This window comes from Hakea prostrata, chromosome 10, assembly GCF_041222555.1.
Source record: "Hakea prostrata isolate BN-2017 chromosome 10, UWA_Hpros_2, whole genome shotgun sequence".
Classification (NCBI taxonomy): Eukaryota; Viridiplantae; Streptophyta; class Magnoliopsida; order Proteales; family Proteaceae; genus Hakea; species Hakea prostrata.
Genome location: NC_142609.1, coordinates 33,115,268 through 33,139,596, shown reverse-complemented (window position 1 = coordinate 33,139,596; position 24,329 = coordinate 33,115,268). Strand labels below are relative to the sequence as shown.

The 24,329-nt window shown below is 39.3% G+C and overlaps 1 protein-coding gene across 3 annotated transcripts; it reads left to right on the top strand.

The window, feature by feature from the left end:
• Nucleotides 1-9,619: 9,619 nt before the first annotated feature.
• Nucleotides 9,620-22,634, top strand: LOC149002543 (uncharacterized). 3 transcript variants are annotated; one of them, XR_016170180.1, is made up of 10 exons: nt 9,620-10,184; nt 10,602-10,644; nt 10,757-10,814; nt 10,963-11,008; nt 11,120-11,218; nt 15,779-15,847; nt 15,967-16,300; nt 19,147-19,292; nt 19,374-21,388; nt 21,526-22,633. XR_016170180.1 is itself a non-coding variant. In XM_089136643.1 (9 exons), the coding sequence occupies exons 1-9, from the start codon at nt 9,684-9,686 to the stop codon at nt 20,781-20,783; spliced, it is 2,706 nt and encodes a 901-aa protein (XP_088992769.1). In that variant the 5' UTR covers nt 9,620-9,683; the 3' UTR covers nt 20,784-22,632. The 3 variants fall into 3 exon arrangements, 2 of the variants coding, with proteins under 2 accessions (XP_088992769.1, XP_088992770.1); XM_089136643.1 differs by having other exon boundaries at nt 19,374-22,632; XM_089136644.1 differs by having other exon boundaries at nt 9,993-10,184; nt 10,602-10,648; nt 19,374-22,634.
• Nucleotides 22,635-24,329: the final 1,695 nt, after the last annotated feature.

Below are 24,329 nucleotides of genomic sequence, written 5' to 3'. Positions count from 1 at the left end.
AACTAGGGCTAAAGCTTCTTATCCATAGGCCAATTTAAATGGTGTTTCTCTTGTTGGTGTTTGAATTGTTGTTATGCATACCCAAAGTACGTTTGGGAGTTCCTCAACCCACAAAGCTTTGTTTGATTCCAACCTTTTATTGATTCCATCCAACAAGGTTCACTTAGTTACCTCTACTTGACCATTGTTTTGGGGAAATGCTACAAAAGACATTTGGTGCTCGATCATGTAAGTTCCACAGAACTAGGTTAATTGTCTCCCGTGATCAGTAACAAGTACTTTTGGGATGCCAAATCGGCATGTTATGAACTCCAATACGAACTTCTCGACCCTCTTCTCGGTGATTGTAGTAAGCGAAGTTGCTTCAACCCACTTGGTGAAGTAATCAATTGCGACTATCAGGTACTCCGACCACCCGAAGCCTTAGTGAACTTTCCCATGATGTCAATCCCCACATGGCGAACAGGATCGGGTTCAGGATAGATGTCAAGGGTGTTGTTGGGCTTTTTGACACTATTGAATGTATTTGACAGTTCCTACAACAACGCACGTATTCTAAGTCATCTTCTTGTATCTTTGGCCAATATATCCCGAGCCTAAGTATCTTATGTGCCAGCACTCGTCCACCCATATAAGCTCCATTAATACCCTCATGCACTTCTACTAATGCACTCTTCAATCATTCGGGCCCCAAACATCTTAGTAGTGGTCCAGCATAGGATCTTCAGTACAATGTCCCGTTATGGAGGGTGAACCTTGCAGCTCGAACTCTAGTGAGTCTTCCTTCTTTCAGATCTTCTGGAAACTAATCATCTCGAAGATATTCCACGATCGGGTCCATCCAACACCATTCATCTTTCAAATACGCAACCTCTTTGCCTTTTGTACTAGGGAAGTTTAGCTCTTTGATGTAGACTGAAGGTTCAAGGGTCTTTACCTTCGTGTTCACCAATCTCGATAAATCATCTACCATTTCATTCTCCTTCCTCAAGATTTGGAAAACCCGTACCTCTTTAAATTCCTTCTTTAGTGCTTGTATCATTTCCTGATACTTTTGTACCTCGAGGCTCCTTAGTCCTGAACTCTCCTTGTACTTGATTAACTATAAGTTGAGAATCACTATATACAGTTATCTCTAGAATGGCTACTGCCTTTGCCAACTGAAGGCCTGCCAAGAAGGCTTCATACTCAAATTCGATTGCTTGCTTCAAACCCAAATTCCAATGCATACCGAATAATGAATCCTCCCTGGCTCTTTAGTAGAACTCTAGCTCCTGCACCTTGCTTGTTACTTAAATCATCCACATAGATGTCCCACATTATCGGGATAGTTTGTTCCACTCTTTATTCTGCTAGAGCTATGGTTTCTACCACAAAATCAACTAAAGCCTAAGCCTTTATGGCTATTTGGGGTTTAAAATCTACTTGGTATTCGCCAAGCTCTACCGACCATCCAAATGTTCTTTGTAATGTTGCGGAACCGTGGTGATGGTGCAACCTAGAGGGGGGTGATTAGGTTGTACCCCGTGGATTATCCCAAATTCTCAATTTGTGCGGAAATACAAGGTAAATTGAAAATTCAAATGAAATTAAACAATACAATCAACCACAAGACAAGTATTTATAGTGGTTCGACTATACAAGTCTACGTCCACTCCTCTCTTGGCCTCAAGAGAGTATTCCACTATTGATTCTCTTTCAATATAATGGGTAGAGATCAAACCCTTACAATAATCTTTGTTGCGGGGCAAGAGTACCCTTTACAATCTTTGTTTAGCAAGTAGGGCAAGAGCACCTTTCACAATCTTTGTTTACAAGCAAAAGCACCCAATTAATCTTTGTTAACGGGCAAAGAGCACCCAATCAATCTTTGTTAAAGGGCAAGAGCACCCAATCAATCTTTGTTAATGAGCAAGAGCACCCAATACCAAATTCTAATCAACCTATACTAGAATCCAACAACCAATACAAATACAAGAAGTGTCGGATATTACCTTAACAAGAGGTGTGACACTTTACCTCTTGTGAGAGTATGATGCAATGAATGAATGCTTCAAGAATAGCAATGCATCAAGGTAAGGCTCCAACGACCTTTAATGACTCCAAGCTTGGCTTCAATGAGCTTGCTTAGCAACTTTGGAATGACCCTCAAAGTTGAGTGGAGTAGGAGTGCTTGTGATGGTGCTAAGACACTCAATATTGGCTCTTTCACTTGTTAGTGAGTATATGGCTTGATGGGGGAGAGAATTTTGTCTCAAATGGGGGTGGTTGGGCTTTTATAGACCTTAACTCATTGCACTCCCCATTTCCCCAACGGATATAAAATTTTAGTGAAATTTTACTCTAGATGGTCGTCCGTCTGCCCAGACAATCAACCGTCTCAAAAACTAGCAGTTGAAAAATAACCGTTACACTTAAGTCAGGGCCAGACGGTCGTCCGTCTGGCTTGACTAGCTCAGACAGAATTCCGTTTGCCAGACAGAAATTCACATCTAGCCTTCTATTTTTGAAAAAATCAGAAACACATACTAGACGGTTGACCGTCTGAGCTCTATTTTGCTGAACAAGTTTGGGGCTGGGACATGGCTTGGGTTTTTGGACTTTTTGGTCAACCCTAAGCATTGTACACCTCACTAACATGTCCTAGGTCACTCTAGTAGCATGAATTACATATAATTGATGCATTTACATATATGTGTATGCGAGAGTGTCCTAAGCCCTAATTCCGCCTAAGTCTTGATCTTCGACTTGATCTTGTGCAATCATCATCTTGACTTAGATTTCTTGTCCATCTTGGCATGATCTTGGTTTGGGCTTGACTTAAGCATGATCGTATGGCTTTGACTTGGAGTATGTCCACTTGTTCTCATCTTGAACTAAAACATCACAACTCAATATAGCCATTAGTAATTCATGCTAATCATCATCAAAACCAATAGAGGTTGATGTGGCAAATGCTGACATGGCATTTCCCAACAATCTCCCCCTTTTCGATGATGATAAACACATGAATAATTGGAAAATATGAATGATAATTAATAGCAATAAACACTCATTCATATGCATGTTATTTACATGTTTTTCCATGGTGAATTATAATTCATGTTTGTTATCATCAAAACATGGTGAATTCAAGTTTCATGTTTTGTTATCATCAAAACCAATGGAGGCCATGTGGCAAAATGCTCACATGGCATTTTCCAACTCGCGGCAACACCTATGATGCAAGGAATAAAGGACTTACATCACGATATCTTTTTCCTTTCTCATTCTAATTTTGGTTTTCATATCATGGGTGTTGGCTCGCGCTCTCCTAAGAAACGTGATTGACCCAATTCTGGGTCATCTTCTGGAATCGTATAACCGTCGGAAACGGGTTTCTGTTTCCGATCCGAGAATCAAAGATGCCATAGTGGGCAGTAGAGTGGTTGTACCGGCCAAAACGCATCTACGTATAATTGTAACATCTACTGATGTACTTTTTAGTTGGGTTGTACCTTCCTCAAGTATCAAATGCGATGTTGTACCTGGTCGTTCAAATCAGACCTCTATTTCGGAACAACGAGAAGGAGTTTACTATGGTCAGTGCAGTGAGATTCGTTCCACGAATCATGCCTCTACACCTAAACTAGAAAGGGGGAGGGCGGGTCGCCTGCTTTTTTGTGCACTCGCTACTATCGTTTTCTTTCTTTCAGAAAAGGTTTTCCCGGGTTCACTCATTTTGAGTGCCTTTTGTGACGGTGAACAAGTTTGCCCACAAAAGAGGTCAACTTGGTCCCTATCCCAATAAGGGAGCTGCCCCAACCTCCCCTTCTGGGGGGGAGGGGGAGGGCCTTAGAGTTGGAACCACTGGCGCCAGAAATTTCGGAACTTAACCCCCCTTTAATGGTCGACGAAACCCAGAGATTGGGGGAGCTGTATCGGTCCCTCAACATTCGCTTTTTGGGGCGACATTCCTACCATTCTCCCTAATAGGTCTAGCTTATGAAGTACTTTCTTTAGGGGGAAAGAAGTTAATACCTCAATTGGGTGAGCTTGGAAGTATGGCCTCAACTTTCTTGCTTCCATCATTAAGGCCAAAGCCTTTCTTTCTATTTCTGTATACTTGATCTCCGCATCCAAGAAGTAAATGATTGATATAGTAAATTGGCCATTGTTTTTTTTTGTCCTTTTCCCAAACAAGGACTGCATTTACTACCAAAGCCAAAGACACCAAATATATTTGTAATGTTTCACCCTTCTCTGGTTGGGATAAAAACGATGGTTCTCCCAACATTTGTTTCAGGCTCTTGAACGCCTTTTGGCATTCATCTGTCCATCGTGCTTCTTTGATGCCCTTCAAATCCTTCAAGGCTTTGAAGAATGGTAAGCATTGTTCTCCCAATTGTGCAATAAATTTGTTCAAAGCAGTCACTCATCCCGTTAAGCACTATACATCTAGAACGGTCTTTGGAGGTTCCATATCTATCAACGCTTAGATTTTAACTTGGTTTGCCTCGATTCCTCTCTGAGAAACCATAAATCCCAAGAACTTTCTCAAGGATATTGCGAAGGCACATATCTCTGGATTAAGCTTCATTTGATATTTTCTAAGTACATTGAAAACTTTTGCCAAGTCTGAGACGTGAATCGAACGTTGAAGGTTTTCACGAGCATATCATCTATGTAGGCCTCCATATTTCTCCCGATCAAGTCTTTGAAAATCTTATTCACAACCCATTGGTATGTTGCTCCAACATTACTCAACCCGAACGACATGACCTTATAGAAGCTTTCTCAGTCGATCTTGAATGCAGTGAACTTCTCATCTTCTTTGTTCATCAGAATTTGATTGTACCCCAAGTATGCATCCATGAAACTCAAAGTCTCATATCTAGCTGTCATGTTGATAAGGAGATAAATTCGGGGCAGATGGTAGCAATCCTTCGGGCATGCTTTATTTAAGTATATGTAGTTGGTACACATCCGCCATTTCATGTTGGCTTTTTTAACCATCACAACGTTGGCTAACCAAGTTGGATCCCTTCAGCTTTTCTACTTCAATTTTGATCGCCTCATGTTTTTTGATCAATAAATTCCTTCTCCTTTGAATAACTGGCTTGGCCTTCGGTTCAATCCATAGTTTGTACTTTGCAACACTTCGGTCTATTCTTGGCATATCTGCAACTGACCTCGCAAACACATTTATATTCTCCCGAAGGAACTTTTTCAATTCTTCCTTGAAGTGTGCAAATTGTTTTGACCCAATGAAGGTTGTTTTCTCCTCAATGGAAGGATCCAATTGGATTCTCTCAAGCTTTCCAATAGGTTCGGGTCTTTGCACGATCTCTTCATCCTGATCATCATGAACCTTGATCGGAAAGGTCGTAGCCTTTCAAATAAGAAATATAACATTGTCTAGAAGTTTTTTTTATCAAAAGTTACCTCTCCAACACCATTGTTGGTCGGGAACTTGATATTCATGTGCTTGGTTGACACTACAGATCCCAGCTTAGTGAGGATGGCCTCCCGAGGATGACATTGTATGCGGGGAGTTCTCGAATGACCAAGAAATTTACCCAAATAGTTACCTCCTTCAGAAAAATACCAACTATCAGATCCAGCTATATCAATCCCTTAGACATGGTCGAGGACCAGCAAACCCATATAAATGAGTTGAGGTAGGTTTAATTAGATTCTCTTCCATCTTTAAGTTCTGATACACCTCATAAGACAAGAGGTCTATTGATGACCTTGTGTCTACTAGCATTCGGTGGACCTCACGGCAGCCAATTTCTACCTTTATCATGATCGCGTCTTCATGTGGAGCACACACACCTTTTTCATCTTCCTCACCAAACACGATGGCCTCCTCGAGAATTGGCCTCTTTCTTTTCTTCACGACCTCTCCCGATCCTACAAACTTTGACTTAGCTTTCAATCTTCTAAGGGACTCAGGCTATGATCCTCCAAATATTGTGAGGATTGGAGATCGGCAACTATCTCTTTTCCTTTCTTAGAGTTAGAAGCTTCAGACCGATGGTCTCTGCTTCCCGATCGTTCCCTTCTTTTTTCTCTAGTTATTCTTCTCTCTCGGACGTCTTCCCGATGCTTTATGTAATTTGCCAAATGCCCTTGGGATATTAACCTTTCAATAGTTGCCTTCAAATGCCTGCATTCATTAGTGTAATGTCCATAATCCCTATGGAAATGATAGTACTTGTTCATGTTTCTCTCTTCAAGCTTGGATGCCATCTTGGGTGGCCATCTCAAGATATCTTGATCCTTAATTTGCATCAGGATCTCTGAGGGTTAGGCGTTCAATGGAGTGTACTCAGAATGGTTAGGCAAGTGCTATCTCCACCCTGATGGTCCTTTGTTTCCACGATCATTGTTTTGTTCTTTCAAGCCTTGGCCTTTTTCTGAAGCTTTTTGCTCCTTATTTGCAGCCTAAGACCTCTCCTTGGCGAGCATCCAGAAATTCTATTACTTCTGCTTGCTTTTGGCATCTTTGGACAAGTTCCGCATACGTGGTCAACATGTTCTGCAACAACAGTTCTAGAAGTCGTCGGTTAGAGAGACCTATAAAGAGTGTTGTCTTGGCCACTTGCTCATTAAGGCTCTCGATCTCCATGGTCGCTTTATTGAACTTTTGAAAGTAACTTCGAATAGACGCATTCTTTGCTTGCTTGATAGTGAACAAAATCTTTTCGGTTTTCTTGATCTATATTCCACTTTGGAACCGACCGGTAAACTTCCGAGCAAGTTCGCTGAAGTCAGCTATCTTTCCTGATGGTAGGTTCGAAAACTACTTCTGAGCTGCCCCCCATTAGTGAGGACCCAAACACTTTACATCGAAGTAGAGATTATTTGTTGGTAGTAACTCATATGAGCTACTAGATCCCCACATCCATCGAACAAAGAGAAGGCCAGGAGCCTGAAATTGTGGGGGAATTCATACCTGGCTATCGCCTCAATGAACAAAGTCTTTCTAATGATCGAGTATATATCATCCGTCTTTTTGCCCTTTGTGAGCTGCCCCGATCTCTGATTTATATCCTCTAATTTTTTATCAGTCAAAACGTTATCTATGTCCTACTCCTGGGATGTTGTTGAGTGCGTACGTACTTCTCTCTCGATCCTAGTTAGAGTCCCTGTTCAACTTCCTTACGACCTATCCTGTACCTCTTGATCGTCTCTCCTTGGTAACTCACATGTTCTTCTTATTTCCAACCATTCTCCTTGTATCTCTTGTAGGCCTTGGTTCCTTTCCAATGGTTGACAAAAGTTCTGGCCCTCGATTGGGTTTCTTTCCCTACAACGAGAACATCCTCTTACTGGGGAATTTCTCCTTTCAGTCCTTTGGGGTTGCCTTCTCACCTCCTCACAATCATGGAGATTCGGGTTCCTTGGGGCTCCCAAGTGTTTGGCCATCGTTTGAAGCATTGCTTGCATCTCTAGAAACTGAATCTGCATTTGATTCATCTACTTCTGAATGACTGCAATCATTTGGACCTCTCCATTTGGATCATTCAAACGAGCTCCTCCAACTATTTCTTCTTCTTCATGTTGTTCTCCTTCATGAATACTATTCCCCTTTGGAGGAGCAAGGTTTTCATCTAAAGGAGATTGAAAAGTCTAATTTTGATGCCTCTGAATCTTAAATCTGGTAACTACTATGACTTTATAAGCGTTTCCCACAGATGGTGCCAAATGATGTGTCTAAAAATTGTTCCAACCTCGAGTTCCTGCAAAACAACCATTAGAACTGGGCCGACTCAGTGATCAAGAAGCCACCTCCGAACGTTAAATCATTAAGTGAATCACCACAGAGCTCTAGCTAGTTGCATAGCTTAATTTACTAAGGATAATGGAGGGAAATGATTCAGATACCTCTACTTTGTGCAACCCTTTAGTTTATATAGGGTTTACCTCTTATTCTTGATCATTGGATTCATTCATGATCCTTTTTGGTGGCCATCCGATCGTAGGGTTTTCCCCCTTCTTTCTGAGTCCAGTTGTAGTTTCCTAGTATGGCACGATCGCGTATCCCGAATTTAATGAGAGCACGCCTCTTTCCATAACTATCGAGTTTCTTAACACCTATGCTACTTATGGTTCAACCTTTGAAACGGTCTCGACTGGGGTCACTAACTTGACCACGGTTGGACCCGATCATCTATTATTTTTTTCTTATTAGTAATGTGTTGTTTGTTTGCTGAATTTGAAGTGGAGTAGAAAAAAAAGGAGTGAAAAAATTTAAACTTTTCAATAAAATTTTAAAGCATACTTTATTTGGTTCATTAAGGTGAAAAAGTAGGCAAACTTTAAGAAAGCCTACTTGCTACTCCATTTCTTTTAAAAATCGGACTTATTTAGTGAGACTTTGAGAGAAAAATATTTGTAAATTTTTTTTTTTTTTTTGGCTAAAATGTAGCTGAACGGATGTGTGAATATGTTAGATGAATGACTCTAAATATTCATCATCAAATTTGTTAAATTAAATCTGAATTGTCTAATAAAATACATATTTTTCATCCCATTATTTATGGGTTAGTTAGGTTTAACCTAATATCACCAGATGTGGATTTTCGTTGGCGTAACGTTTCTTTCTTCTTCCTTTATTCCTTCTCTATCAGCTTCACTAAAAACCCTTCCACATGCATTCATCAAGCTAGGAGTTCATCACTGAAACCCTATGATTCCCAATAGTTTTTTTGTTGTCGTCTTGAAGAAATGAAAAAGAAATCTCGTTTCACAGGTACTCTTTTTCTCTCGTTTTACTCGCAAATCCTCTCTATGATAGAATATTAGATCTCTTGTCTTACCCACATTCTTTTCTCTCGTCTCATTTTCAAACCCTCTCGATATTTCTCACAATAGTGATCGTTGCTTTCCTGATTGGGATTCTTAACCATATCTGCTAAATTATCTCTCCATTGTCGTGCATTCCATTATTCTCAAGATAATTCTTTAAGTATTTCTCTATTAGGAGTTGTTTTGCTCGTTATAATGAACAAAGGAAGAAATAGAAGAAGAAGACATATTCTAGTCACCAGCATTGTTTTTTTTTTCTTCTTTTCTTTTTGAAAATTTATTCAGTAATAGAAGGTTAACTTAACTAATACATAAATAATTCACACCTCAGTTCAAATATCACCTTCTTTTATTTTTTTAAGTCTCGTATTTTACTCTAGTGATCCGATCTGTTTTTTTTTTTTTTCCATCCCTTCGTAAGAAACAAATAAACCATGCATGATGCATCTATCCGACTCCGATTCCTAATTTTAGAAAGGAAGTACGATATAAAAAGTCAACCTAATAAAACAAATCTGAAATCGCAACCGTTGATTGGTTGCGCAAATTGTAATGACCTTGAAAGCGTGCCACTTGGTGACGATTGTCACTGTCCCGAGACGCCCAACTCCTCGGTATTTCATTTTGTTCCTAAATTCTAAACGCCGTCAAATGAGTGACGCCGTCACCGGATTTCACGGAGGAGTAATCATACGATATTCTAGAATTATCCGAACCTAGAGCTTCGTAATCCAAGCCTTAGCTTCGGAACCAAAAGTGAACACGAAGCAGCTGAAAAAGCCCACCGAACGGAAAAGTAAAATGAAAATGGCGCAAGGAAGAGACAGACCAAAAGGACAGAGAGATAAAGATAGGGCGTGAGGTTCGGAGGAGGAAACGAATCAACGATGGGTAAGACAAAAATCACGAAGAAGAAGAAAGGAAGGCCAACCAAGGCCGATCTCGGCCGTCAAGACGGTTTCCGCCGGAAAACGCTTGATAGGTCATCGGAAAATGAGTTACGCCGGAGTATCCGTCGTCGGAATCTCACCTACCACGACGATTTCTATGAAGATGTTGAAGTTGAAGATGAGGATGAAGATGATGATGATGAGGATGAGAGGAGAGAGAAGAAATTGAAGTTAGTGTTGAAGCTTCCACATAAAGCGGAATTTGGTGGTGTTGACTCCTCAACAAACCTGATTCGGACAGAAGATAACGTGGCCCACGCGTCTGCTCCTGCTAAGGGTGCTGCGGTGTCTGCTTCTTCTTCCGACTATGGAGAGGGGAATAAACCTTTAAAGAAGCGAAAGATCGATGGTGACGAAGCTGCTTACGGTAAAGGTGATAATGCCGATTGTGATGGGGAAGATGACGCTCACTCCATTGGATCTCATCATCGGGAGAAGGTAGGGCTGCCAATTTACTGCTGCTACAACTAAATGACTAATTCTGAAGTGGTGGTAGTAGTAACAGAAGCGGAGCTGCCGTTGGAATAATGGTAGAGGAGAATCTAGAGAGATTCAATTCGATCTCTGCATCGTTAAATTCGTAGTGTTTTCTAAATTGGAGTTGTTACTGTTATACTCACTCTGTCAAGTGTGTCTGTCTTTGATTTTAACGGTCGGGTCAACTGTCAACTTGTCCCCCCACAGAATCTGATAACGCTCCCACTTTCCTTTCCTGTCTCCTCTTGTCTTCCTAACTTCATTGTCTTAACATTATAACATGTTGGAGATTCCCAATTTACCAGTTAGGAGTTTTGATCTTAACGGCTCTACCGAAAAAAAAGGGTATTAACGGTTTGCATTTATGAATTTTTCCAGGAAGGGACAAATTTGGATACCGCGCAGATGGCCTCTGCCCCAGGTTAGTTCTGATTATTGTGATTCGCATGTTTGTGTATTTTTGTGTTCGGTGTGGTTGAGCTTTTAGGTTTCCTTTTCTGCAATTTGATCAGCCACTCCATTTGGTATTTCAGAGAGCGTTCCGTTACCCGATAAGAAATCGTTGGAGCTAATTCTAGACAAGCTTCAGAAGTAAGCCTCTGTGTGTGTGTGTGTGTGTGTGTGTGTGTGTGTGTGTGTGTGTGGGGGCGTTTGTGTGGGCTGTGCGCATGTGTGCTTGCGTGATTGTGTGTTCCTTCAATTGTGAATCTAAGGGGCACCCTGTTGTTGAGTACTGCAGGAAAGACACTTATGGTGTTTATGCAGAGCCTGTTGATCCCGAAGAGGTAACTTGGATGTTTTTTGTTCATTCCTGCTTTTCAACTCATGAATCTAAGATTTATAATTTCTTTATAAAACATGCTTTATGGAATTTGTCATCGTGCTGGTTCTTGCAGCTTCCTGATTATCATGATGTGGTTAAGCACCCAATGGACTTCGGCACAGTCAGGAAAAAGCTGGCTAGTGGGGACTACTCTACCTTGGAACAGTTTGAGGTTGGTTTCTTAATCTTAGTTTTAAAGGTCAAATGTCGGGGGAGGGGGTGTGTGTGTGGGGTTGGAGTGGAACAGTGTGGATGGAGCTTCGTTAGTGTACAGAACCTTCCTATTTGGTAAAATCTGGTTTCCTTTAGCCCTTGAAGCTTTTCCATATTAAAAAGGTTTACCTGAATGAGATTTTTTTTTTTTCATTTATCCTTCTAATACTGGTGGTCATTTCTACCAACATGAATTTAGTCCATCACCCAAATTGGTGGAATCTGATCACTATTTTTATGTTGAATTTAGTACATTATTTGGGGGGAATCTAATCATACAAATGAATAATGTGGTCATTGAAAAATATAGAATAACACTAAACAAACTTCTGGGTACTTGGCTTTCATGATCCTAATTATTTCTTCAAATAGCATTAGTCATTAGAGTTCATTTGTGATATTTATTTTGTCAAGTCATAGCCTAGTATTGGTAGCATTAGTCTGAGGTTCTGATGCAAAAATGGTTGTCCTCTACTTACACCAATAAAAATGTTTAGCAAATTCACAAAGTGTGACCTGAGAAAGGGCGTACATTATTTTATGTTAATTTCATATATTGACACATGGTAAAGTTTAGTCTTCTTCCTAGACCCTGCAGTGGCAGAGGCCTCATGCATTGGGTAATGCCCTTTTTCCTCTGCTCCTATGCATTCGGAGAATCTAAAAAAATTATTTACTTTCATCATAATTTTGTGACATGGATTCAGTCCCCTGTTCTGCTGTTTTTAATTCTAAAAAGGTAAAACTGAAGATTTAGAACCATGCTAAATGGGGAATGATATGCATTGGGTACAGGGTATACAGGAACCACGGCAAGTTTTCTATATGTTTGTCCTACCTCATAAGTGTTTAATTTTGTTGATTGTGTGGACCCTACTGATGCCTATTCTACGATAATGAGGTAAGTAATGTTCTGTATCTTTCTTAGCCTTTCATTGGTTGAATATCTGGTGCTTCACAAGGCAATGATTTGAAGAATTTGCTATTTACCATTGTAAAGTGGAAGTCAACTATAAATGAACCATTTCAGATGTCATCCTTTGCCCCTTTGTGAGTTTATATCATCTAGGAATCAACTTGGACTGGCAAGGGCAGATAGCATCAAGGCTCTAAGGATTTGCTGATCTGTTTCCTGATTTTCTGAATCTGAATCTAGATCAAGACATTTGGCAGCAAATTGATTCGAAGTCCTTATTTCCAAACTCTATTTCGCCCAAAATTGAAACCTTTAATTTTCTATTTACATTACTAGCACAGTGATGCTTCAGTTATGCCCTTATGAAAAACTACTGAAAGTTTAATTTGATAACACCAAATTTCTCAGTGGTGCATTGCTTTTTGCATCTTTGAGGTATACTTAACTGATGTAACTCATTGGTTTATGATCTTTGCTCTGCGTCTGGTGAAGGCATGTGCTGGTCATCCTAGTGAATCACTGGATCACAAACATAATATTGAATAGTGATATGAATTTGCTACTGAAAGGTTGACTTGGGGAATCTGTTTGGGGCTTTCTAAGAGAATATGTGGTTAGCTTCTATTCTCTAAAAATCAGGCAATTCAATAAGGGTTAAGTTGAGTACTTTTACAAGTACAGTTGTTTGATCATTTTCTTGTACAAAATGTCATCTTTCTCTGTCCATCTATCTGTCTGCATCTGCAAGCAAAGTTAAAGGAATTTAGGAAATAGTAAGCTGTAATATTGATGGCATGAGCACCTGAGGCTGTTGATGGTGATCTATCCATCTTGTAATGTTTTTCAATCTCTCAAATTTTCATTTTTTGATAAATGCCCTGACTGTCATTGATAGAATCTTCTTATATTTTTAGATTTCCTTGCCAGACCTTAAGCCAAAGTCCTTTTTATTTATTTATTTATTTTTTTTGGGGGGGGGGGGGAGTGGTGTGAGGGGAGGTTTGGAACTATTTTTGAAGATCATGTTGACCTTTCAGATAGATTACCTGGGTTGTCAAGAAATATTTTATTTCTGTTATTTTATTCTGAATGGTAGTAGTTGTCTCTGCTCAACTATTGACTTAACATGGAATGGATTCTACTTTCCTGGTCAAATACCACAGTTTGGATTTTAAATGTCACTTCAATTACCTACCTTGTGCCAATTACCTACCTTGTGCATTTCTTGTTCAGCTCCTTGATTTGTTCCAGTTATCCTATTGTATATTCTTAAAAAAATGTACTGTTGTTCTTTCTACTAATAGTAATTTTCCTTCACATAACCATGAATAGTTTTTCCTTCTTCATTTTTGAATCTTTCTGAGTCTTTATCTGTATAGATGATTTTCTCTTTCATTTGTTTTTATGGAAATAAAAAATCATTTCTATAATCTGGGAGTATGTTGCTTAAATGGGTTCTTCAGTTAGGGCACTCTATTCAGCCTTTCCTTTTAGAGATATTGAAGCACTGAATGTTACAAGCAAACTTTTGCTTGGTATGCATCTTGATGATTAACCATGCGCTGTATTTTGGCTCCCGTTCAACAACATGGCATACTGTTGTTGAGCTATGAGCCGTAAGTTTCAATACTTGAGAAACACTACGGGTTAAGCAAAGTGTTCGACAATTTCTTGAATCATTATGTCTGCGCATAGGGACATAGACTTTGGCTGAATCTCAGTTGAGGGTGACAGAAATGTTAACAGAGTTTGAGTGCTTAATAAACTTTCCTCTTAAATATTTACATAAAAATAACAACAAAAGCAGCTCATCCGTAATCCCAACTAAACTGGACCACTACATTAATCCTAGCTCTCTAATCAACTTGATTTGAGGCCTTTAGCTGATGCAAGGCCTAAATTTTGCACGTCTTTTCTCACCACTTCTACCAAGGTAGTTTTTGGTGTACCTCTATCTCTTTTACCTATTTAATCTGAATCAAATCATTCCTTCTTATTGGAGCATCCAAAGACTTCTAATGAACATGGTCATATCACCTCAAGCCACTTACAACTTATGATGTACCAAAGCTATTCCTAAATCAGTTCTAATATGATCATTTCTTACTTTACCTATTCAATCCTAGAAAGAACCTTTCTGGAAATAGGGATAAGGCTACATACATCTGACCTCCTCAAACCCTGCTAAATGTGGAGCCTTTGCACTAGATATGACCAACCTCTAATTTGAACAAATATCTTACTTTACCCTTCCTAGTTTTTCCACTCATCCATCTCAACGTCCTCATTTTCAACATCAGCATAAACAAGAAGCCTTATCCTACCAAATGGGGTTGGCTACATGGTTCTTTGCCTCCCAGTTAGCTCTATTTGAGGTCACACTGGATTGAAGGCCTATACCATGCATATCCTTTCTCACTACTTCTCCGAAGGTTTTTTAGGTCTGCCCCTAGCTCTCCTAGTTCCTTCAATGAGGATTACATCACTTCTTTGAATAGGGGCATTTAAGGGCCTCCATTGAATGTGGTTGTGCCACCTCATCTCCATTACATATATTACCACTATAATTCATTTGTAATGCTTGGTTCTAAATTTTCACTAGCAATTATGACAACATGCAGATCGTAAATGAGATTAACAATGTGCCAAAGACTACAGAAGACCCAAACCCATAATGTGGTATGATGCTATAACAAGAGGCACTGCCGTAGGCACTACTATGATTATTGGCCCAATGATAGTTCAAATGATTTGCGTGGATCGGAAAGTGGACATTGAAAATGTAGCAATATGGTCTTATTGCTTGAGAAGATATATATGTCAAGAATTAAGTAGTATACTTTTGGTAGCTGAATCTTTTTGTACAATGATATGCACATGGTAAGGAGAAAAGATAAAATATGGTAAAAAATTAATATGAGGGAAATGAAAGAAGAGATAACTAGGAAACTGAAATGAGATAAAAATAAATAAATAAATAAAAAGCTGTCACATACTCCTTTGGTCCTTCCTAATAACCAGTTATGGCTTTACAAACGAAGCCCTGGCATCTTGGTTTATGAGAGTTATCCATCCTCCCTTCTCTTGAAAAATTGGACCTACGCAAACAAAAGCTGTCACGTACTCCTTTGGTTCTTCCTATTAAATATTACTGGGATATTAGTTATGAAATAGTTACGACTTACAACCTCTAGTGTCTTACTCCACACATTCCACTACAATCCATTGGTTGGACATACTTTAATAACCTTTGTTAAGTGTTAACTCCCCCTTATGATACTAGATATTAGTTGCCCAGTACATGGTACTAACCATGCCTTATGACAATCTTTAATTTAAGAGCCTTGCAACTGTTCCATAGAATTATGCAATGTTGGTTGTAATGTACCGTCTTGGTTACTTTGAACCATGACAGCATAGGGGTAATATTTGTTTGAATTGCAGTGGGAGGTAGTCTCTTGTTTCCTTTTCCTACTTTGTTCATCCAAGAGAATTTAAATGCTCTGATGATATGCATAGAGATATAACTTTAAGGGAGAGAAACAATCCCCTTCTTTTGATTTGATTTAGACTGGCTCCTAATCTTTGGGGTCTTGGATGCAGAGTGATATATTCCTGATTTGCACAAATGCGATGCAATATAATGCTCCAGAAACCATATATTTCAAACAAGTAAGACTTTTTATTTCTTTCCACTCTTTTATAAGTTTAGGCTACGCAATTGTTTAATGTCTATCATTCATCCAAAGAAAAAATTCGTTTGATGTCTATCACTTAATTGTTTTTAAAAGGCACGGTCCATACAAGATCTAGGAAGAAAGAAATTCCACAGATTAAGGATTGATATTGTGCGCTCTCAGAAAGAGCTCAAGTTGGAGCAGAAAACCAAATCCAATTTCACCATGAAGAAACCGACCAAAAAGCCTTATTGCAGGACTGTACAGGAGCCTGTTGGCTCTGATTTTTCCTCGGGTACCACTCTTGCTACAACAGGAGATACCCATATCTGGTCAAATATGAGGCATGCTGGTGGTTGTGAAAAGCCTAACAATATTGATGGACTTATTGATGGCAATTCTTCCCTGAATGATAACAAGGCAGATAAAACAGAGGAACAACATTCAGGTATGATTTGGATCTTCTTCTTTTTGCTTTTCTTCCCAAATGCTGATTGTGTAAATGAAACTAAAAGAAAATTTGAAGACTGTTGAATCAGGGTGCTGATAATTTGGCTAAACAAGAAATAGGGGCCCTGCTTTGGTTCTCCCTTTTTTTTTATATTTTATTTTATTTGGTGGAGATGTAGGGATCTAAGTGTGCTTTAGATTTTAAGTGAATAGAAGCAAGTTTGCTGATTAGCCCAATGAGGCAATGAGCAACAAATCCCTGGTTGATAGACCTATTCCTGCCAGGTAGACCAATAGGTTCTCTGCTCACATGTCAAGTTTCTCGCCAAATGGATTTTTTCTGTGTGGCAGGATAAACTTTTCAAAATTCTGGATTTCCAAAGGCTGTGGTGGGGTTGGGAGGAGTATGGACATACATAGGATGACAATTGATTGAGTTTGACATTTTAATTTGATATTGTGGCAATGTAGAACTTTTCGTTAATATCTGCAATGACTACTAGCCTTTCCCCAACTGAACCCCCAAATTTTCTTAAATTAATGATGTAAGAAAAGGGACTCACACATAACAATGAGACAACCTTTTAAGGCGTCAGACCGACTTACCCGAAACCTGCATTATAACCAACTCTTAGGTCTTGAGGAGGGATAGGATTAATACCGAACATCACCACCCAATTATAACGGGGTCAGCCACATGGATTTTTGCTCTCCACTCAGCTCTATTAACATTCCTTTATTATCCAGTGATTAGAAGCCACATCCTCATTCCACATGGCAGAAATAGGCATGTTAACCAAGATAAAGTGATGGTTGGGTAAATCAGAATATTTTTGCCTTTCTGAACAAATGGAGGATTAGATACCTTTTAAAGTATGAGAGTATTTTATAAACGAATGGATTTGGCTATATTTGCCAATATGACTGTAACCGTGTTTGACTGTGGAGTGAACTAAAGTCCAAGAGAATTTCTGCATTATTATTTGTTGTCATAAACCTTTGTCCTCACTGCAGTGAGGCAGCCTTAGATAGAACAAATGTCCAATTAAATGGGATCCAAAAAGGACTAACTTGAACAGGTCAAAATTAGGGTTTTTGCATGATCCAGAGTTTTTGTATGGTTCAAGAAGAGTCAACTCGATCCCTCCAAAAACTGAGTTGGGCCGAGATCTTGGCGAGTTGGTGCATTTTTTAGGTCCAATTCAGCTGGCCATCTCTGGGGATTTGACTAGGGATGGGGCTTAAACTTGGTGTCCAGCTGATTATAGGATTTTGAGCACTGTGGAACTAATAGATTTGTTATTTAAAAATAAAAAGATTTTTTTTTAAAATAAATTAGAGTTTGATTCTAGACAATAAATTGCAACAGCTATGATGAACTAAAAGTCTAAAGCCCCCTATTCTATGCATAATTTAGTTTTTGAAAAATAATCAAATCAAATGTTCCTGTTAACCAGCTTTAATAAACAATGGAAGTGTCCACAATAAATTACGTCTCCGACAAAGATTCCAGTGAAATTTGACCAAAAACTTGAAGAGCATAGCTTCTAGCAGCAAAATGCAGATTGAGTTGGGGCAAGATTCCTTGTCTTTATCAAGTTATTGACCCTTTTAAGTACCAAGTTTGATTGGAATCTGGTCAAAATGAGATCTTGCAACCGAGATTTCGACCAACTTGCCGTAGTTTTTAATTCGATCTGTCTCATCTCAACCTTGGGAAAACTGGGATGTCTTGATCTTTGTTAGTTCTTGATCTATGGGTTTTAGTAGTTGGATGGGTTTATAATGTGGGTCGAGTTTTAGACTAGGTGAGACCTCATTGTGATTAATATCTGAAAGAAAAATGATGGTTAAATGGGTTTGTAATTGAGTTTGATTGACTAGGGATTTGATGAAATCAATATTTCAAGACAGGGTGCTGGGATGGTTGGGGTTGTGGATTCTAGGGTTTTATGGTCTGGTTGGATAGCAAGTTGTATCCAAGGCTGGGGTTTTGGACTGGATGATGTGGCTGGAGTTTATTAAGATTGAATGGCTAGAATGTGCTGGAGATTTATTGCTCAAGAAAACTTTGCTTACATTTTTCTAAAAGATTAGGAGATCTGCAGAAATTTAAATTATTCTCAATCTTGTTGCAGTCTTTTAATTGAAGCGGCTTACTTGAGTTGGAAGCTTGAAGTAGAACCTTGCTAATGTAGGTTGTCTTCAACAAGGCTTAAACTAGAACCTCCAGGGTCTTTATGGCCACTTCACCGCCATGGAGTAGAGCGATCCCACCTCATTTTAGATCCCACACGCTAAGCTAGAATTCTCACATAATGAGGGAAAGGCAACTGCAGCTTGCTATAGCAATAAAACCAAAAACCTGAATTGTCTATTACTGTGAACAATGGTCTAAATATAGCTGGGGCCTTGGGGCTTTTCCTAATTCTACTTACAATAAGGAAGAGAAATTAAAGAGGAAATGTAACACAACCTCCCGTGTAAAATTGTGGCCAGGTGTGGAAGTCCTATTACACTCAGTTATTTTTATGCTAATCACATGCTAACTTAATTGAACCAGAATTGAGACAATCAAACCATGACTCAAATTGAACCATTGGTTCAAATGTTCAATTGATTCCATTCTTAAAAAAGTGTAAAATTGTCATTCTTTAACTACTACTGCTACTACAATACTTAAAAGAGTTGTAGCTGGACTTCTTCCTGGGTTCCTTGTGGATGTAGGTCCTGATATCTTTATCATGTGGCTTCAAAGTTGGGCATGTATTGAGCAGTGAGCACTTCTATCTCCATCATTCCGCGCATGGTCTGCTGATTTCTTTGTTTACTCGTTTGTGTTAGGGAAGGGGTTACAATCTAAATTTGGAAGAAAGTTGTCCGTGATTGATGAAAACCGGCGTTCAACTTATAACTTATCCAGTCAACCTACAGTCAGAACGGATTCAATTTTTAGAATTTTTGAAGGCGAAAGCAAGCAGCTGGTTGATGTATGGTACTAAAACACTGATTTTCTTGTCCACTCTGACCTTTTATACTTATGTATGTCTGGTTTCAATGTTCTGAATCAGGTCGGACTTCATGCATGTCATCACTATGCAAGGAGTTTGGCTCGTTTTGCTGCAGCTCTTGGACCTGTTGCCTGGAAAATTGCCTCCCGGAAAATTGAGCAGTCACTGCCTGTGGGAGTGAAATTTGGCCATGGCTGGGTTGGGTCATATGAACCACTTCCAATCCCAATATTAATGCTTGATAGCAGTACCCAGAAACAATTGGCGTATGGTACAAATTTAAACCACACTGCTGCTTCAAAAAAGGAGAATAGTGCTGAGAGGTTGAAGACTATGCAAGTTGATGCTAACCTGGGCTTCAAAACTCGGAATTCATTAGAGATGGCAGCTTCTCATTCGACAGAGGAACTTGCAATGGTTAGTCCTGTTAGTGGGTCTACATTGGATGGGAAATTGTTCAGTTTTGCTGGGACCAGGCCAATCACTGGTTCTACGTCTCAGCAGCAGAAGTCAATAACCACAGCAAAGTCAGATATTCATGTCTTTAAGAAAGCTGAGTTGAATAACTGTTCCGTTGGGGGCAACCCCAGTGTGGTAGCTCCACCAAAGCAATTTGATCATGGTTCAGAAATGACTACTTCAAGGTTCCCGGACATGGTTTCCCAGAATAGAGATCTTGTGCAATCTGTACCACTCAAACAGAAAAAAACCAATGGGGTTGCTGCTGGAGAATTGCCCAACGGTAAAGCTTTGAGTGGCAGTGTGGATGGTATTAAAGTGAACAGTTCATCCCCAGATTTTGTTTCTAATCAACACAGTAGGGAAGTACCATACCTTCCCCATGGAAATAAAGAACAGGGTATTCGTGACCCAGTTTTCTTGATGAGAATGTTGGGTGAGAAGACACAAAACCCGCAAAGATCTTCAAATCACACTCTGGTTGCTGCTCAACAAGCTATGCAGTCCAGTCCATCCCTAATAAGAGATGATTCAGATACTGCTACCCGCTCTTGGATGCCTGCTAGAACTACATTGTTTAACTCAACAGAAAATTTAACCATGTCAAAAATGCAGATTGCTGCAGCATCTGTGTACAACTCAGCTCGAGAACACCCACCTGTTTCACGATTTTTTGAGGAATCTCATGGTTCTGGGGTGCTGCAGTTGCAGAATGGGAGGGATAAATTCCCTCCTCAGGCTTTCCTTCCACAGCCTGTCCATTATGGGGATGAAACACGGTCTCAAAGCAATACACCGGTTGTTCTCCCTCAACTTTTAACAGCCGACTTATCAAGATTTCAGATGCAACCCCAGTGGCGCGGTCTTTTGTCACATACTGAACCAAAGCAGAAGCTGGATACAGTGCCTCCTGACTTGAATGTTGGTTTCCAATCATCAGGGTCTCCTGGGCATCAATCTTCTGGTATTTTGGTTGACTCTCAACAACCAGACCTGGCATTACAGCTCTAAATTGAGTAGTGTTTATAGAAATAGAAGGAATGAGATGTGAGTTCTAAGAGCTACCGGCTTGTTTGTGAGGAACGAACTCGTTATTTCTTCAACAGGAGTTCAGTTACTCTTTTGTAAGGAAGTTGAGTCTCCTTCAACACCTCAAACATTGCATCATACTTCAGAGTTATTGACAACTGTATCTATTGTAAATCTACTGTTCTGGACTGATGCCTGAGGATGACAGGAGAAATTGGTTGAAGACCTCAAAGTATTTATATCACCTTCATCAATTTACCCTTTGAAAAGGATGATATAATGAGTTGAAGGCTATGGCATTCTGAAGTTGGATATTGCTGAAAGACATAATCAACTCAGTTGCAGTAGTATTTGCTTTCTTGGTCGTGCTATTCTGGCCAAGGATATTGACATGAAATTGTGCGGATACATAATTTGCACACGCATGAAATCCATTGGATTTTGTTTATTTACCTTATCACAAGAGGACTGTCAATTGTTCGGAATTTTGGCTGTTCTCAAGACACCGTCTTGTTGATGATTCTTGGCTCTCAAGCTGGAGGAATGGCATCCACTATGTTGTTTTGCCATCAGTTCTCCATGGGAAGGTGGTTTTGTGCATTCAAATTTGTCATCAGCTGTGATCTTGGATCCCAACTTGTAGTTGAGGACCATTATAGGTTAGAATCATCTTGATGAATCTTTTCCAGCTGTTGTACATCTTATAATTGCAGATTTGTTTCAGGGGCACTAAAGAGGAGATGGGCAAGGTTATTTTTATTTTTGGTGGACATGCAAATATGTTGGTTTCTCTTAATTCCAGCATGACCCTCTATTTACACCAATCATGGGCTGAACCAGCAAAAATCAGTGAAGCATGAGGTATGTGTTGGAAACACTTTAGTTTAACTTCAGAACCCTGATACATCTGGGGGCAATTGGGATGACAACAAATATCCCTATTGAGATTGAGTTGATGTAAACATGCATGTATGTGAGATACTTATAAAGAATAATTTCTGACGGGTAGAAAATTAGTAAATGGACGAATTATAATAAAGATTTATTAAATTGGTTTCATGGATCATGTATGTGTTGTGAACCTTGAACTTCAGTAGGTAGACTTACTTGACAACAACAGATTGCAATATTTCAGTAGAATCATTAGCTATGTTGTGGAAGGTAGGTTATATTGCAATTCGTTATAATGAAATTGTAGACCTGGGCAAAGTGGTTCTATTCAACATTTTGATGTGTATTTGCATGTGATGAAGTGGACATTTAGATTCCACTGGAATGAATGGTGTCTGCAAAATCTCGGTTTATGATTTGACTTATCAAATTGATGAGTATTATCTATCTGTGCAAACGGTTCACCTAGGCTGTCGACTGAGACTTGTAAGGCACTTTTACAGGTTATAGAGATTATTATTATTATTATTTTTTGGTAAAAGGAAATTTCATTCCAAAGAGCAAAACAATGATGTGCTTCCATCCAGCGCATGGTAGAAATTAGCCACTGAGTCTTTCTTGCTAAAGTGAGAGCCTTCTGAGCTAAGGAGTGGGCATACCTATTATACTCCTTAAAGATATATTCAAAAGAACATGAAGAGAAGTCACATGAAAGGAAGATATCTTCAACCGCCGAGGCAACAAAGAGAGGGTAATCTAGTTTGTCAAAGTTGTAAAGAAGCCGAATGAATTCTTCGCAATATGATTCAAGATGCACTTGAGACACACGACAATGAAGTGCAAACACCATACCTGCTCTTATAGCTAAAGCCTCTCCAACAAGAATCTGTTCAAACACCATAGGTGGGGATTTAAGTCCTTGATGGAGGCCGAGCTACTAAAGGTCCAAGGGGGTTAATTTTTTTTAAAACTATTCATATTCCCTTTATGTTCCCTTAATTTTTTTTTTATATGTGAAAAATAGTATTTGCCTCCCATTCCCAAGAATCCCTAAGGGTCTATTTGGTTATCTAAGTTTAGAGATTTCAAATACCTAGATTCATGAATCGGAGATTTATACTTGTTTGGTTGTAAAACATCTCTGGATTCACGAAATCTCATGATTTTACGTTTTTAGGTAAGCCATTCTTGGGTATTGGGTGGAACCCATGGATGGATTCCACTATAAGTATATAATGGATGAAATTTGCGGATTCACGTCAAATAATCCAACAAAACTCTATAAACTTCGATAGATTTGAGGCTAACAAAATAATTAATTTTTGAACCATGAATCCGTATATTTGAAATCCCATTTCATTTCAAATCCTTGAATTTATGTAACCAAACAGGCCCTAAACTTTTCTAAAATTTTGATTTCTTTTCATTACAATTTCAATGTCATCTTACCCCAAAAAAAAAAAAAAAAAAAAAATTCAATCTTAAACTTTTATTAGTTGGACATTTAGAATTTTAGCCCATTGATTTTATTACATCTAATCATAACCATTGATTTTTTTTTTTGCTTAATTTATGGAAATTGAATGTTTTTCCCATAAGATTTATTTCAATATATTTTTAATAATTTACCTATAATTGTGTTATATTTTTTAATCATCTTTTTAATTTACCTATATTTTATTATGGACCCATGTTTAAATATAATAAGATAATTCAAAGATGGAACCTACAATGAGCCTCGGATGATATATGCGGTGAAAAGGCCTTGGTGCGAGCACAAGGAGAGGTGAGGTGATTTGACTCATTTTCAGTGTTTTTATCATGTGGTTCTAATTAGTTAGAGAATAATAAAATATTCCTGAATGATGATTATATGAGCAGTTAGATGTGTTGATGGCTTTTTGTCAGCTTATGTATCCAAATATAACTACCTCGCATTTATGGATCAATTCACTTTTTAGTTAACTCCTTGCTGGTCTCCCTTTTTGAGTACTTGCCATAGTTACCTCATGGGTCATACAGTTAGTAAGTCTCCATGCATGTTATCAGTGTGATTTCTGTACGCCTCCCGGCCGCATTTCACCGTCGCCCCCCCCTCGGGGGGGCGTCCGCCTCCGTTTCATCCTCTTCTCTCCCCTCTATCTTTTTCTCTCCCGGCGCTCCGCGCCTCTTCTTTCCCTCCTCTCCCGGCTCCTCTTCCCGCTCCGCCTCCGCCTTCCTCTCCCTCTCTCGCTGTTCCCCCGCACCCTCCGTCTCGCCTCTCCCTCTGCGGTTTCTTCTCCCTCTCCTCTCTTCTCCTCCCATCTCCGCCCCCCTTTCTTTTTTTCTTTTTTTTTGTTTTTTTTCTCTTTTCTTGTCGAGGAACCCGTCGGTGTTTCTTTTCCATCTCCGTTCCCTCTTCCCCATTTCCTCTCTGTCTGGGTTTTTCCTTTTTTTTTTTTTTTTCTTTTTTTTTTTTTTTTTTTTTTTTTTGTTGTTTGTTTTGGGGCCCGGCGGTTGGGTTTTTGGTCGGCTTGGCCGGTCGCCATCGGGATGGGTTCCTTATCCGCCTTGTTGCTACCATCGCTTGGGGGTCGGGGGGGGGGGGGGCGTGTAATTTGTCCCCCGGGGGTGTTTTGTCCCCCTTGGGGTGTGTTG

Excerpts from the sequence above, each read along its gene's own strand:
- LOC149002543 (XM_089136643.1), top strand. The coding sequence starts at position 9,684 with ATGGGTAAGACAAAAATCACGAAGAAGAAGAAAGGAAGGCCAACCAAG. Across the intron at positions 11,009-11,119 it reads AGCCTGTTGATCCCGAAGAG|CTTCCTGATTATCATGATGT; the intron begins GTAACTTGGATG and ends TGGTTCTTGCAG. Across the intron at positions 15,848-15,966 it reads AAACCATATATTTCAAACAA|GCACGGTCCATACAAGATCT; the intron begins GTAAGACTTTTT and ends TGTTTTTAAAAG.